The sequence below is a fragment of the Haliotis rubra genome, unplaced genomic scaffold, assembly GCF_003918875.1.
Source record: "Haliotis rubra isolate DU_JTF1 unplaced genomic scaffold, ASM391887v1 Scf53, whole genome shotgun sequence".
In the NCBI taxonomy this organism is placed as follows: Eukaryota; Metazoa; Mollusca; class Gastropoda; order Lepetellida; family Haliotidae; genus Haliotis; species Haliotis rubra.
In genome coordinates, this window is record NW_025767224.1 from 519,452 (window position 1) to 535,863 (window position 16,412).

At 41.6% G+C, this 16,412-nt stretch overlaps 2 protein-coding genes across 2 annotated transcripts in view; one reads left to right on the top strand and one right to left on the bottom strand.

Annotated features, from left to right (window-relative positions):
* On the bottom strand, window positions 1–11,473 carry LOC124252924 (solute carrier family 35 member E3-like). Its single transcript, XM_046686598.1, has 6 exons — window positions 11,060–11,473; window positions 9,868–9,978; window positions 8,658–8,816; window positions 6,753–6,835; window positions 5,766–5,878; window positions 1–1,044 (listed from the first exon to the last, which is right to left on the bottom strand). Exons 1-6 carry the CDS (start codon window positions 11,444–11,446, stop codon window positions 971–973), a joined length of 927 nt encoding a protein of 308 aa, XP_046542554.1. The 5' UTR covers window positions 11,447–11,473; the 3' UTR covers window positions 1–970.
* Window positions 11,474–13,487: 2,014 nt separating this feature from the next.
* LOC124252941 overlaps window positions 13,488–16,412 on the top strand; it is a 38,096-nt gene continuing 35,171 nt past the window's right edge. Inside the window, exons 1-2 of the mRNA XM_046686629.1 lie at window positions 13,488–13,757; window positions 15,747–15,809. Coding sequence (XP_046542585.1) covers window positions 15,750–15,809 — 60 coding nt within the window. The 5' untranslated portion in view covers window positions 13,488–13,757; window positions 15,747–15,749. The remainder of the gene's footprint in view (window positions 13,758–15,746; window positions 15,810–16,412) is intronic.

Genomic DNA, 16,412 nt, shown 5'->3' on the forward strand with positions numbered 1-16,412 from the left:
CTTAGCGTTACTTCTCCTATATTTATTGATGATCCAGTCAATGATGTTTTATCTCTGTGATCCGTATTGCTAGTCAGCCCATGATACAAGACCTACTACAACCATCACTGGTTCCCACTGCAACAGAATCTAACCCAGATATTTATGCCCAGTTGAGCTTTATGTTTCATACTTAAATGAAATTAATGTCTTCCTCAGGAAACTGGGACAGAAATGTACTTTGTTTTTCTCAAATGTGCCACTGAGTGTGGACAAATAGAGTGCCTTTTGGAATTTGAGAATACCAAACAAAGGGATGGTTCAAAGAAATATGTTCCTTCAGGGTCCGCAATTTCAACTTTTCCACCATTTGCCCAATTTATATGTGTAAAGTGCATTTCTTCCCTGGCTTTAAATGATATGACCTGTCACAAGGAACAAGCTCATTACAAATAGCATTCTTAACCCTCCACATATAGAGTGCGGAGTCAAGGTATGGCTGGAGAGTCAGCATTGCAATGCTTTGAAACTGACAACACAACCTGACACTGAAACAAGCAGTTTGATAGATCCAATTATTAACATTGACTAGCTTACACTGTCTTATAGTTTGACTAAAACTAAAAATGTCTAATTACCGGTAGCTATTTTGATTTGTTCTATTGAAACACATTTCTTTCTGAATGCCCTCTCTCAGAATGATATCACATATTATCACTTGTGGTTTCTGTTTTTCACTAACTGGAAAGAACACTGCTTCAAGAATGTTCAGAGTCCTCAAACAACATATAAAAATATAATATAATCTCTAAAACAACAACAAACAACACAGTGTTTAAACATGACACATTCAGTTTCCCCAATGGCCAGATACACGCTTTCATGATGATGATGTTGTCATGACAACCCTGTATCACATCACCCCAGATTAGACTCCAACACAGATTGATTCTTGTGAAGAAACATCCTCACATATTCCCACAGATGACTTCTATTGCTTTTCTGTTACAGGCAGACTCTTGGCCTTCATCTCTTGCAGTTTAAAATGTGTGTAGGCAAGCACTCCTGCAACAGACAAATACAGATACTAACATGGTACATATTTTTCAAATATTGAAACACATACAATGACATATTTTTTATTCTACATTTTGATAGCTGAAGAGCACTTGCAATAGCCTGTAATATTTGGTTCAGCAAGTTTGCAATCAACTTGTTATGCCGTTCACATCTGAAACAACTGACACCCTCCACTCTATGAGCCCTGGATGTAGTTGATGGAAATGTGCAAAGCAAGTACAAAAGGGAGGTAACCAAGAATTAATCCCTATCTTCACAAACTTACAGTTTGGAATTATTATGAAAACATTTCCAAGGTATAAGGCAAGTGTGTAACATTCAATGCATTATAAATATTGCTATTTGAAATAGGCTATTATTGCAAGTATAAACATGTGTTTGCCACTAAGATGGCAATGTCCCCTCGCCGCTAAAGAAGAGTGAAATATATATAACATATTTACTACGTTTTATTTTGGGGTCACATACAAGAAATGACTGGTGTCTGATAAATCACCCAATGTAGTCTGTTGACATAATTGTTTTATGAGATATCTCGTTTACGTAAGTTTGAAAAGTGGTCAAAGTGTCATGGTGACCTTGAACATACGGTCAAGGTCACCCAAATGAGCTGATGTCTGCGTAATCCCCCCATATAGGTTGTCACTAAATTTGAAGACATTGGGTAGAATAGTTCATGAGATATCACGTTAACAAGAGTTACAAAGGTGGTCAAAGTGTTGTGGTGACCTTGAAAATCAGGTCATGGTCACCAAAGTCGACTGGTGTCTGACACACACGCACGCACGCACACACACACACACACACACACACACACACACACACACACACACACACACACACACACACACACACACACGCACACACACACACACACGTAGGCTGTCACCAAATTTAAAGACATTGGGTACAACAGTTCATGAGATATCGCGTTAACAAGAATCGGGACGTACATATGGATGCTGCTGAATACATAGTCCCCGTTCCGCGTTGCAGTGAGGGACAAAAAACACAATTATAGAAAGAATTACTCTCAGTTTACCACTATATTGGTAACATCCTCTTTACTCATGACTGCAACATATCTATTGAGGACTAAGTGGGACCCCCCAAAATCATTATTACTTTCCTCCCAAGGTGGCGAGAATGACAACCTACCTCTAGCAATGTGAGAATGACAACCTACCTCTGAGGGCGGTGAGAATGACAACTTAAATCCACGGGTGGTGAGAATGACAACCTACCTCCAGGGGTGATGAGAATGACAACCTACCTCCGAGGGTGGTGAGAATGACAACCTACCTCCAAGTGTGGTGAGAATGACAACCTACCTCCAGGGGGTGGTGAGAATGACAACCTACCTCCAGAGGGTGGTGAGAATGACAACCTACCTCCAGGGGTGGTGAGAATGACAACCTACCTCCGAGGGTGGTGAGAATGACAACCTACCTCCAAGTGTGGTGAGAATGACAACCTACCTCCAAGGGTGGTGAGAATGACAACCTACCTCCGAGGGTGGTGAGAATGACAACCTACCTCCAAGTGTGGTGAGAATGACAACCTACCTCCAAGTGTGGTGAGAATGACAACCTACCTCCAGGGGTGGTGAGAATGACAACCTACACTCCAAGTGTGGTGAGAATGACAACCTACCTCCAAGTGTGGTGAGAATGACAACCTACCTCCAAGGGTGGTGAGAATGACAACCTACCTCCGAGGGTGGTGAGAATGACAACCTACCTCCGAGGGTGGTGAGAATGACAACCTACCTCCGAGGGTGGTGAGAATGACAACCTACCTCCAAGGGTGGTGAGAATGACAACCTACCTCCGAGGGTGGTGAGAATGACAACCTACCTCCAAGGGTGGTGAGAATTACAACCTACCTCCGAGGGTGGTGAGAATGACAACCTACCTCCAAGTGTGGTGAGAATGACAACCTACCTCCAAGTGTGGTGAGAATGACAACCTACCTCCAGGGGTGGTGAGAATGACAACCTACCTCGAGGGGTGGTGAGAATGACAACCTACCTCCGAGGGTGGTGAGAATGACAACCTACCTCCGGGGTGGTGAGAATGACAACCTACCTCCAGGGGTGGTGAGAATTACAACCTACCTCCGAGGGTGGGTGAGAATGACAACCTACCTCCAGGGGTGGTGAGAATTACAACCTACCTCTGAGGGTGGTGAGAATGACAACCTACCTCCAGGGTGGTGAGAATGACAACCTACCTCCAAGTGTGGTGAGAATGACAACCTACCTCCAAGTGTGGTGAGAATGACAACCTACCTCCAGGGGTGGTGAGAATGACAACCTACCTCCGAGGGTGGTGAGAATGACAACCTGCCTCCGAGGGTGGTGAGAGTGACAACCTACCTCCGAGGGTGGGTGGTGAGAATGACAACCTACCTCCAAGTGTGGTGAGAATGACAACCTACCTCCGAGGGTGGTGAGAATGACAACCTACCTCCAAGGGTGGTGAGAATGACAACCTACCTCCGAGGGTGGTGAGAATGACAACCTACCTCCAAGTGTGGTGAGAATGACAACCTACCTCCAGGGGTGGTGAGAATGACAACCTACCTCCGAGGGTGGTGAGAATGACAACCTACCTCCAAGTGTGGTGAGAATGACAACCTACCTCCAAGGGTGGTGAGAATGACAACCTACCTCCGAGGGTGGTGAGAATGACAACCTACCTCCAAGTGTGTGGTGAGAATGACAACCTACCTCCAAGTGTGTGGTGAGAATGACAACCTACCTCCAGGGTGGTGAGAATGACAACCTACCTCCGGGGTGGTGAGAATGACAACCTACCTCCAAGTGTGGGTGAGAATGACAACCTACCTCCAAGTGTGGTGAGAATGACAACCTACCTCTCCGGGGTGGTGAGAATGACAACCTACCTCCAAGTGTGGTGAGAATGACAACCTACCTCCAAGTGTGGTGAGAATGACAACCTACCTCCAAGGGTGGTGAGAATGACAACCTACCTCCGAGGGTGGTGAGAATGACAACCTACCTCCGAGGGTGGTGAGAATGACAACCTACCTCCGAGGGTGGTGAGAATGACAACCTACCTCCGAGGGTGGTGAGAATGACAACCTACCTCCGAGGGTGGTGAGAATGACAACCTACCTCCGGTGGTGAGAATTACAACCCACCTCCGAGGGGGTGGTGAGAATGACAACCTACCTCCAAGTGTGGTGAGAATGACAACCCACCTCCAAGTGTGGTGAGAATGACAACCTACCTCCAGGGGTGGTGAGAATTACAACCTACCTCCTGAGGGTGGTGAGAATGACAACCTACCTCCGAGGGTGGTGAGAGTGACAACCTACCTCCGAGGGTGGTGAGAATGACAACCTACCTCCAGGGGTGGTGAGAATTACAACCTACCTCCAGGGGTGGTGAGAATGACAACCTACCTCCGAGGGTGATGAGAATGACAACCTACCTCCAGGGGTGGTGAGAATGACAACCTACCTCCGAGGGTGGTGAGAATGACAACCTACCTCCAAGTGTGGTGAGAATGACAACCTACCTCCAAGTGTGTGTGAGAATGACAACCCACCTCCGAGGGTGGTGAGAATGACAACCTACCTCCAAGTGTGGTGAGAATGACAACCTACCTCCAAGTGTGGTGTGAGAATGACAACCTACCCAGGGGTGGTGAGAATGACAACCCTACCTCGAGGGTGGTGAGAATGACAACCTACCTCCAAGTGTGGTGAGAATGACAACCTACCTCCAAGTGTGGTGAGAATGACAACCTACCTCCGAGGGTGGTGAGAATGACAACCTACCTCCAAGTGTGGTGAGAATGACAACCTACCTCCAAGGGTGGTGAGAATGACAACCTACCTCCAAGGGTGGTGAGAATGACAACCTACCTCCGAGGGTGGTGAGAATGACAACCCACCTCCGAGGGTGGTGAGGAGTGACAACCTACCTCCGAGGGTGGTGAGAATGACAACCTACCTCCGAGGGTGGTGAGAATGACAACCTACCTCCGAGGGTGGTGAGAATGACAACCTACCTCCGAGGGTGGTGAGAATGACAACCTACCTCCGAGGGTGGTGAGAATGACAACCTACCTCCGAGTGTGGTGAGAATGACAACCTACCTCCAAGTGTGGTGAGAATGACAACCTACCTCCAAGGGTGGTGAGAATGACAACCTACCTCCGAGGGTGGTGAGAATGACAACCTACCTCCGAGGGTGGTGAGGTGACAACCCACCTCCTGAGGGTGGTGAGAATGACAACCTACCTCCAGGGGTGGTGAGAATTACAACCTACCTCCGAGGGTGGTGAGAATGACAACCTACCTCCAGGGGTGGTGAGAATTACAACCTACCTCCGAGGGTGGTGAGAATGACAACCTACCTCGAGGGTGGTGAGAATGACAACCTACCTCCCAGGGTGGTGAGAATGACAACCTACCTCCAAGGGTGGTGAGAATGACAACCTACCTCCGAGGGTGGTGAGAATGACAACCTACCTCCGAGGGTGGTGAGAATGACAACCTACCTCCGAGGGTGGTGAGAATGACAACCTACCTCCGAGGGTGGTGAGAATGACAACCTACCTCCGAGGGTGGTGAGAATGACAACCTACCTCCGAGGGTGGTGAGAATGACAACCTACCTCCGAGGGTGGTGAGAATGACAACCTACCTCCGAGGGTGGTGAGAATGACAACCTACCTCCGAGGGTGGTGAGAATGCCAAAGACCTGCAACAGCTGTAGGTGGTCGTCGAACAGCAAGTAGCCTCCCAGGAGAGTGAGACAAAACTTGAGGTGCCCCACCATGTTATATCTGAACACAGTCAGGAACAACAACAACAACAACATCAACGCATGGACTAACACTGCTTCAAGCAACCGTGCTACATCTAGAGTCCTGTATTCTCATTCAGACCATGACATCAATATCTGACTTAAAAGATAACTTCATCAACACCAAGAAAAGCACTACTTTCATAATCCCATCAGGAACACAATTAAAGATACTGATTTTACTTCATACCTGTTGCAAATATTTGTTACAGTGCCTAGATTTTCAATAGTAAATGTGTCAACTTAGTTTATGCTGAAAATTCGAGAAACACAGACTTTGTCATTTCATTGCTTATAAATTTCAGAAAGCAACATTTTGACTGTGTACTCCTCTGACATACTGTGACATCAGGGCCTTCAGGTCACAATGCCTAGACTTGTCTGTGGAACATTATGATGTCCTCATCATGGCTAGGTACACGATTCAATACCTGTACAGTTTGCAAGTTCAAAATCTCACTCTGCTGTACTTGATATCAAAGGAAATATGAAGCTATTGAACCTATATTCCAAACTTCCTGAACATGTAACTTGAACACAATAAGCCAACCTCTAGTCCCAACAGACATACACACAGTCCCACTTTCAAATTAGGGGCAGTGGGGTAGCCTCGTGGCTAAAGCATTCGCTTGTCACACCAAACACCCAGGTTCGATTCCCCTCATGGGTACAATGTGTGAAGCCCATTTCTGGTGTTCCCTGCCATTATATTGCTGGAATATTGCTAGAAGCTGCATAAAACCAATCTCACTCACTCACTTTCAAATTATGTGTGACATGCTGACAATCGCAAATAGGTGCAGCTTCAATGATGTGATATAAGCAATGCGTATTCACAAACTGATAAAGGATACGTGACAGGTGATGTGTTGCCGATGATCCAAAAGATGGAAAGGTTAACTGAGAAGGCAACCACACCAGACAGGAACACCATCACCTGAAACAAATAGAGCATATTACATGGGTGAATGTCGTATCGAGTTTGTCAGTGTCTGTTTCAGTGTGTGCTGCAGTCAACGCTTTGCATTGTTTGTGTGGAGAGGTGTGATGGGGTAGCCAAGTGGTTAAACATTCCCTTGTCACACAAAAACCACAGTCCCTACATGGGTGTCCCAAGCTGGAATATTGCTGCAATATTGCAAAGAGTGGCATAAAACTATACCCACTCACTCACACACTGTCCATATCATGATGTCAATGATAGATCTCTGGCCTACCGAAGAAAGCTTTCCCACTGTGCAGAAAAACGCAGAAAAGCCCACATTAATCGTGGAAATAGCACATAAACATAATACCTCGCTACTGAAACAGTAAAAACGGCAACTTTAAATCGCTAAAACGGGATAAAAAAATGAAGAGCCTGCAAACTTCAATTTTGCGCATGCGCACATCGAAGAGGAAGTCTCGACCGCATGTTGACATTTTCCAGCTTGGACAAAAATTACATTCCCTTTCTAAAGTATTTCTGTTGTGTTATTTGGCATTTATCATCATCATACTTGTGTGCACACTTGTTTAATTTACTTTCCATTCGTATGAAATGATTGACAGCAATTATTTCGACATATTCAATACTTTTTCCACGCAAGGTTGCTCGGAAATTTGAAAGAAGCGTGGATTGTAATGCGCATGCGCAGTAGAGGTCAAAGTGCTCTGATACAAAATGTTGCAGTTTCATAGTCTTTCGTTGCCATTTTTACTGTTTCAGTAACGAGGTATCATGTTAATGTTGCTATTTCCACGATTAATGTGGGCTTTTCTGCGTTTTTCTGCACAGTGGGAAAGTTTTCTTTGGTAGGCCTGGATATGTTTGATGCTAGAGGCCACACTCAGCAACAATACATCTGTATGATGATCTGACAGTAATTGTGTTTAGACTATGTAACTGACATCACGAACATCTATGCAAATAGAATAAAATAACATTCATGTCAGTGAGTCTGACCACCCAATCCCTTTAGTCACCTTTTGACAAGTATGGTTTCCTGAAGACCTATTTGTACCCAAATCTTCACTGTGAACCGATGACAGACTGTGATGTTGTAAACGTCATGTGTTGTGATATCATTACACATTAATTTCCGCATTTCATTCAAGAGAACTTAATCGCCAATGTTGAACAACATGAAAATGTGTTCATGATTATTTTATTCACTCGAGTACCTTATGGACCATTTCAAAAGTTTGATGTCAGAAAAATAAATTCCTTAAGTTTAGGAGTTAGGTCGGGATTAATGGCCTTTCAATCCTCAAAAGTCAACCATATTTCTGTGTTTTTTATACAGGAACTAAAATGATCAAATCCCCTATCCTACTTCACTTATCCTCGCTTTACCATGAGATAGTTATCTAAACTGTGGACTTTTTAATACACACTTATTGTTCCTTGTCCAAAGATTCCAGAATATTGCTCATGGTGTATTAAAACATGGAATGGTACAGAAACAGGTTATATTGAATTGTACTGAAATAGACTTGTACTTCCTCATGTTTTTAGCATTACAGGGATTACAACTTTTTAAGAATTAATTTTGGGGGACAAGGGTGTATGTCTCAAAACTTAAGGAATTAGCATTCTCTCTTTCTTTATTTAACAAAACAACTTCAAACTTCTGAAATATTGCCATTTCTGTTACCTGATCTTTGTGTTTCTATACCAGTTGCCATAATCAATATCATGACTGATTTGTTAAGATACATAATCCAATCTGTTGCCATTATCAGTTATCTGGAACTGTAACGCCTACATGACTACGTACAAGAGCCTCGATGGGCCAGTTGTGGAGAACCCCGTGGAACTGCAAGACTGGTTCAAAGAACGGAATGACAAACATCAGGAGGACTGCAGAGAGGGGAGCTTGGTAGTAGAGGAGCTGCATGGAGTTTACTTGGAATTCATGCTGTTTCTCACCTACCCACTGAAATAAAACATACATGACTCAATCTTTTAAAAACATGGCAATAACTAGACATGACAGCAGTCTTCATATTACTATTTCTGTGACATTTCCAGAATTATTTCAATATTCACTAGACTGCAAAACATAATCTATAACACAAATCCAGTTCCATTGTTCACACTAACAATGCATATCAAACTCTGTTATCAGTTCATTCAGACAGCAGAAGCCCACTGGTATGAGTGTTCTGACTTCAGGGTTCATGGAAATATACAACTTTAATTGATCTGGTAAGTCAATACAATATCATAGAATTAGATACACTTTTAACAGTGGTGTTTGAAATTAGCATGGGTCCTTGGTCCTGTGATCCTTATAGGCCAGCTGCTAAAGCGTTTATATCAAAGGACCTTTTAATTGTTTAAACTCTTGACATAAGGCAGCTAACACTTCACATATCACATATTGTAGAGGAGCCCCAAATTCCTTGACATTGGCTGCCATGGTACTTGATTCAAGGGAGCCCTTAATCATGTTATGGAGTTGCATGCGTAATGATAAGAACCTTGACTGTCATTCATAATTCTGAACACCGGTAACTAGTGATGTAACGATGCATCGAACTATCAATGGATTGCAAATGTTGAGTCTCCGATAGCAATTAATCGACAGTAGAAACGAAAAACTCTTGATGCATCGATAGTATGTTTTACTATCGATAGTTTAGTAACTGGCTTCCGTTGATAAATTAGCAGCACAAAATACAAAATGTACCAGATTCGTTCACTTTGATTATGTTTTAACTGGTTACAAGACCTGGGTTTCAAGTTTCTAGTCAGTTATTGAAAGAGACTGAAACTACTTCAATTTGTATTTATTTCATATAAACTATACATTCATTTGGGAAATGACTCCAAATGAGACTATTCAAGGAGATAAAAAAAAACAATTGCAATAGTTGCTCGCAATAGACTGTCTCTATTGCAATTTATGCAAAAGATCTTTTCCCCCCCCTCCCCCCACTAGTGTCCCCTACTGGTGACAGTCGTGACCTGTGTAAGAAACCTACCACTTGGTAAAGAGATGTGACCAATACTCCCGCTGAAGCAAAACTAATACCAACGATATTAAACTTGACATCGTAGAAAGAGTTGAGGAAGACACCCATTGTGATGGGAATCTGAAAAAGAAAGACAGATTTGGTTCAGATGCAGAGCTAACTGTACACTAAAGAACAGTTTCTCTTTTAACATGTTTAACACATGATCTTTCACTAGTTTCAGCATCAGATTTACTATATCATGAGTAACCCCAAGACAATCACCTATCCCCATTTATTAATCTGAAGCAGCATTCAAACTTCCATGCCTGCCTGCCAACATACAAATTACAATTATGTTGAAAGTCTTAACATGCAGTCTGACATTATAATTTTATCATGTTTATATCTGAAAACACAGGCCCACATAAAACAGAGTTACTTTTAGAAGGAATATATTTCAATAACAATGTATTAAAGGCTTCCATGGCAAACATATTGTAAATTTTGCAAAGAGTGCAGTTTATCAGGCGTAGCTTATCATGCTTATTGAAGCACTAAGGGGCGACTGACGACCCTGACTCTCATTTCACAGATCTGGCGTGTCTCTTCATTCCTTTGGGTTAGCTGTGATCGGGTTTGGGAAGGTTATACCAAACTATCCTTATACCTTTGATCCCCTTTTGAGAAAGGTACCCCTTACCAATGAAATACCTCTATTTAAATCATTAGGGTTAGGCACCCCTCTATGATCTTTAGGGTTAGTTCACAATAGTTGTGAAGTAAGGAATGATTCAACTAACTCTTTATATAAATAAATCCAAGAAGTTTCTGAAAAATTCATCGATGATCATGTTTTAAACTTCATGTTTTGTGGAGAAAGTGACTACTTGGACTACAGCGCATGCACAGAAAGGTAAACAATTGGGTGCCATTGACTGGATGAAAACGAGCACTGATTATTTGTGATTGCACACAAGCATTGACAAACAAAATGAACTCTAGATAGTTGAATAGTTGAACTTAGCTTCAAACAAACCAAGTGATATTGGCTGCAGCACTCACTGCCATCCGAAACGGTGCGCGGGTAAAGTCAACTGATGCCCCATAAATTTGCTACACATGTTGTTTTAGGTATGACAAACCAGAAACAGGGAGATCTTAAAACAATAAAAACACACACGAAACATGCTGCAGCGAAACATCCGTAAAATGTCCTTACCAAGGTAGATTTCACCTTCCAAGAAAAGCTTCGTGAATAAGCATACGTTTGAATGGCAATGATGCATGGTGTTGTCATTGTCTTGATCAGCTGATACGTTCCAACAGTGTTCGTTTCAAGAGATAAATTAGTGAAAACGACAAAACCACAAAATGACAACGCAAGGGGCAGCATCTGCAGGAACGGAAGACTTTTGGGTTTAAATAGATTACCCAGTTTGCAGAGAAACAGTCCAAATGTGGTGACGATGAAGTGAATGCATGTCAAAGTGATGTTCGGAAATCCGTAATGAGTGTAGATCCATTTGTTTAACAAGACGATCACTATAGAACAGCAAATATTCAGCACGAGACAGATGGATACGACCGTGCTGCTGGGCGGCGCCATGTTCCCACAATGCAGCAAATAGTTTTATACGCGCTGATTCGTGTTTTAAAAAATTGAAACTTACTTAGACATCCCTAATTTCCCGTCAAATGTACTTCTACAGAATTTTGAATACACATAGTAAACATATTCAAACTCATAAAACGCTGATATAATTTTTCATTGAAGTTTGCAAACAAGCACCGCACTGTTAAATACTATAATCCGTGCAACTGATATCATACAACTTGAACTATGCTCGACTGCCTTGTGCCCAATTTCAGTCTTGGTCCATAGTCATTGGCTCGAACTGAAACGTCCCCCTGTCTTATCACGATAAATTATTAATTGCTATTTTAAGTAAAACAGTCATCAAAGTCAATTTTTTTTAATGTCAAAATTTTATCAAAGTCAATATTACATCAAAGAAAAAAATTCATCTAAGTCAAATTTCTTTAATGTCAAAATTTCAATATTTTATCATTTTCAATATTACACCAAAGTCAATATTTCAATATTTCAAAGCCTGTGTGGGAATTGTTTTCATCATTATAGTGAAAATAACTGGGTGGCAATTGACCTAGGTGGGAATTGTCCTGCTCCCAATTATGTAATGTCAATCTCATTATTGCTGGTTTTGATATGCCTTATTTGGTATTATGAACTATTTCGCCGGTTTAAGAAATCACATGACAAGCCATCGTCACGGAGCATGCTTTTATTAAAGTCTATTGAAACCTGCCTTTCATACATGTATACGCTAGTGGACACTATTATCTCTGGAAGATAATGGCAAGCAGGAGAAGTATGTATGACAGAAAAGTAGACCCTATTATTTGAGCAAAATTATTCTTGACAGTCATATTTAATTTCAGTCCTCATCAAGTGTAAATGTTCTGTATTTGATAGTTTTGGTGAGTGGAATCAAATCAAATTTCGTCTATACCCCCATGAGGTCATTTGAGACTGAAGCGATTCTCGTGCCTCAAAACATGTTGTTATCACATTATTCGTATTCGAGGACGACAGATGAGCGAAGAACCGCTTTGAGGGGCATTTTGAAGTATGGATGAGATGTATGGAAGAATAACTTCTACATTAAAGCAATGAGCGATGTTTTGGTGTAATTTCTAACACAGTTCGAACACCCAAGATCCCTTGAAACACGACTTCAAGATCATCACAGATCAGAATCCAAAGCTGACTCTAAGACAGCTTTACCAGACCACATATGTGACAGCCACAGCATCCAGTGGAACAAAGCATACCTTACAAACAGCCTCAAAGACTTCAGAATCAGAAAACTCCAAAGAGGCAATCACATCGAAAGACTCCAACAACCAGTTCACTGTGGTCGAGACTTTTACATATCACCAACATACCATAAACTCATCAAAGATACAATCAGTCGTAATCCTTTCTTTATTCTTTTGTTCATCCTGCTGGTTTCAGCTATTTTATCATGGATCATCGGCATTGTGCTTCTCCACTGCAACGTTAACCACATCACAATCCAATCAACTGTATATATATATACCTGTATATACGTTGTGATATAAACATATTTTATTCATGAAATATTCACATGACATGAATATGGATTGGCACAACAAGCCAACGGCTTATGTGAGTGCCGCTCCATTAAATATAATACAATACAATCAATAATTAATTTCAAATATATTGTATGTCCATGAACCATACTCTGTACATCACTTGCTTGATGACGGTGTCAGAACCTAGAAAACCCATTGCTTCTGAAACAGTTTTAGATTAATGTAGATGAAGACAGGTCAAGATGACCTGGAATTCATGAGCGTGCATACGGATGAGTGTTTGGGGACCAGGGCAAACATTTCAACTGTGCTGGGTTAGCTGGGTTAGTCGCGATCGTACCACAGTTGCTAGACACCCATGAGAAGTTAGAGGACGTCGCAGGCTCGTTTCTTTGTGTGCAGGTGAACTTGACACGGGTGTTCATTATCTTAAAAAGACGGCAACCGTCGTATGTTGTCCTGTGCATGTGTCACGACGCTTCTCCAGCGAGTACATAATCCTATAATCCCCTTCTTGTCGTAGAGGGACTGGTGGGTGAGGTTTTTCGTCGTTCTTAGCAACATTGCAGCAATATGACGACGGGGGATGCAGGAAAGGGCCTTTACACATTGTACCCATGTGTGGAATCGAACGCGAGTCTTCATCGTGTCTAGCGACCGCTTTAACCAGAAGGCTATCCTACCGCCCCTCATCCTGTACAGAGGTGTGCTGAAAGAGCGCCTATAGCGCTGCTCTGGGTGCCGTTGCACAAAGCAACCTTAGTGCCGCGAATGTCGTAAGTCTGTGTGAATTACGACCACCTTAGTGCTACAACTGTCGTAAGTCTGTGTGAATTACGATCACCTTAGTGCTACAACTGTCGTAAGTCTGTGTGAACTACGATTACCTTAGTGCTACAACTGTCGTAAGTCTGTGTGAATTACGACCACCTTAGAGCCGCGAATGTCGTAAGTCTGTGTGAATTACGATCACCTTAGTGCTACAACTGTCGTAAGTCTACCTTAAGGTAAGTGACTGACGATCACCTTAGCGTTAACATTACTTTGTGCAACGGCACCCTGGGATGTTGTGACGCCAGCATTCTACGACCAATTGATACCTTCAGATGTACAGCAACATATATACAATTTAGTAACGTGGTGTTCACGTTCACGCAGTATTCTAGTGAAAAACTGATGTGAAAACTTCCGGATTTATGTTGTGTTCATGGTGGGTAGGAATAGATATATAATCCTTTTTTATACAGATTAAACATTTTACTCACGAACCTCTTTATGTATACTCCCCATCAAAAGTTTAGACTCACAAGTGTAAATGTAGCCACTTACTTCAGTCAACTGTTCTAAACAAGATTTTGTAAAATAATCCACCCAGTTTAAAGGCACTGTTTATACATGAGCTGATGTATTGTAAAACAAATTCGTCACGTTGAAAAGTTGTCACGTGTTCAATAAATGATGAAACTCGGTGAAAAATGGCGATTTTGTTTCAAAACTTTACACCAATTTGCAGCTGTTCACATGCACGATATTTGCAGATGCTTTTCACCAATTTGATGCATGATCCTCGTGCAATTAATCTGCATAAGGTTTGTTGATGTTTCCCCCAAGTTATTGGAGAAATTCATCTTCGTTGTAACCATATGTACATACATAACTTATAGTGATTGCGAGTATAAACTTTTGATGGGTAGTATATTTGAGCATGATTATATAGAGAATTACATGTGGTAGTACCGATGGTCTATCAATCTTAAACACATGTATAGAAACAGGGAACTCATGTTTTTGACAAACCGTCTCAAGTCTATTGGCTAACAACTGGAGTATCCAACAAATGATGCATGTTTGTGAGGCTGTTTACACGGTTATGTTCATAGACTGTTGATCTAGCTGTATAGCAATCTACAGACTGTATTGATGATTTCTTTGAGAGGCATTTTAGAAGTAAAGATGAAGGAAAACCGAGTTGTATGGACAGTCAACTTCTTTATTGCAATGAGTGGGATGATTACACGCAGTGAGAGTAACGCAACGTCGCATTCATTGCAATAAAGAAGTTGACTACCCATACAACTGTTTTCCTGTATTGCAGATGTATGACATTTCCTATCATACCGGGCCGTACAAATCACTTATCCATTAGCGTTTAGGTCGAGTAATTAGTGTCTTGTGTGAAACTTACCTTCAGTAAGCGGGATAATTAATCACTGATTGATATAACTAGGTAATAAAACTCGAGTGAGGACTCAAGCATTTGGCTGTTTCAACACGTTCCAAATGACTGAGCGTTGGTCAACGTGACCTTCCGATCTTAGCAATTATAATGCATATATTATGCGCTTCGTTTATTATCGAATGGAGTGTCCATATAGTGTATTTAAAGAAACACGTGCACAGTATAATGCCAAAATGAACAGTATGACATGTGTGCTAAGTGAGACATTTTAATACACATTTGTAAATATTGTAAATGTTGTTTTTTTACATACGTACAGTGGAGAAAACTATTGAAATATGTTAATTATCATTTTGCGGTTATAATCCCTAAGTATGAATGGCTGCCAGAGATCCCTTCAACTAGTCTATTTAGTCGATAAGAATATCTCATGTGACTCACTTCCTGTTTACTTCCGTGTCACGTGATCTACGTTGATTGACATTTAGGAAGCAAAGCGTGTCATGTCACAGGCATGTAGACTCATTCATCACTTGGCAGTTACCGATAACAGTGTTGTAGCCGACTCTCATCATCTCTTTTGTAGAAAATGGGAAGAGAAAGCGACCTGATCAAAGCAGTAAAGCACAACGACGCTTCAAAAGTTCAGGTATTTGGTCGAAGCATTTTTGTGTTGCTCAGATATTTTTTGTTGGTAAATACAACAGTCTCGACCGTGTACTATTATCTACAGGTGGCTGATAACGTTTATGTCACGATGTAATTACCGGTTGGTACTCAACTGCACAGTTTAGCAAAGCCAAAGATCTATTTTTGGTCTCTGGTGAGCCTTCAATTCTTATCAACAAGTTTAAATTGACTTTCTTCTCGAAAGAACAGTAAATACTAGTATTTTAAATAATGAATGGTGATGATTATGTTTTTCGTTTGTGTTGTTATAACTGCAATTATATGGTTTGTCCGCTTCCTTATGTTATCATTGAAATAGATATACTGCAGGTACAAACATTTGATATTGCTTCACTGACTGGGTTGTGATAGGGTAGATTACCCCCAACTCTATCCTCAGCCCACAGATTAGATCTTATTAGATTCTTTTCATATTGCTTTGGTATTTATAATATATTGTCATATTCAAAATTTGAAAAGTTCTGGATCATGGAAGTGGTTTTGTGGTTATCTGTGGAGCTATATGGTTTGTGTGGGATTGGGCTAGAGTTTTTACCTATGACAGTATGAGTGTACTTCTTCA

Excerpts from the sequence above, each read along its gene's own strand:
- LOC124252924 (XM_046686598.1), bottom strand. The coding sequence starts at position 11,446 with ATGGCGCCGCCCAGCAGCACGGTCGTATCCATCTGTCTCGTGCTGAAT. Across the intron at positions 8,817-9,867 it reads TCACATCTCTTTACCAAGTG|TGGGTAGGTGAGAAACAGCA; the intron begins GTAGGTTTCTTA and ends GTTTTATTTCAG. Across the intron at positions 1,045-5,765 it reads CATTCTCACCACCCTCGGAG|GAGTGCTTGCCTACACACAT; the intron begins GTAGGTTGTCAT and ends TGTCTGTTGCAG.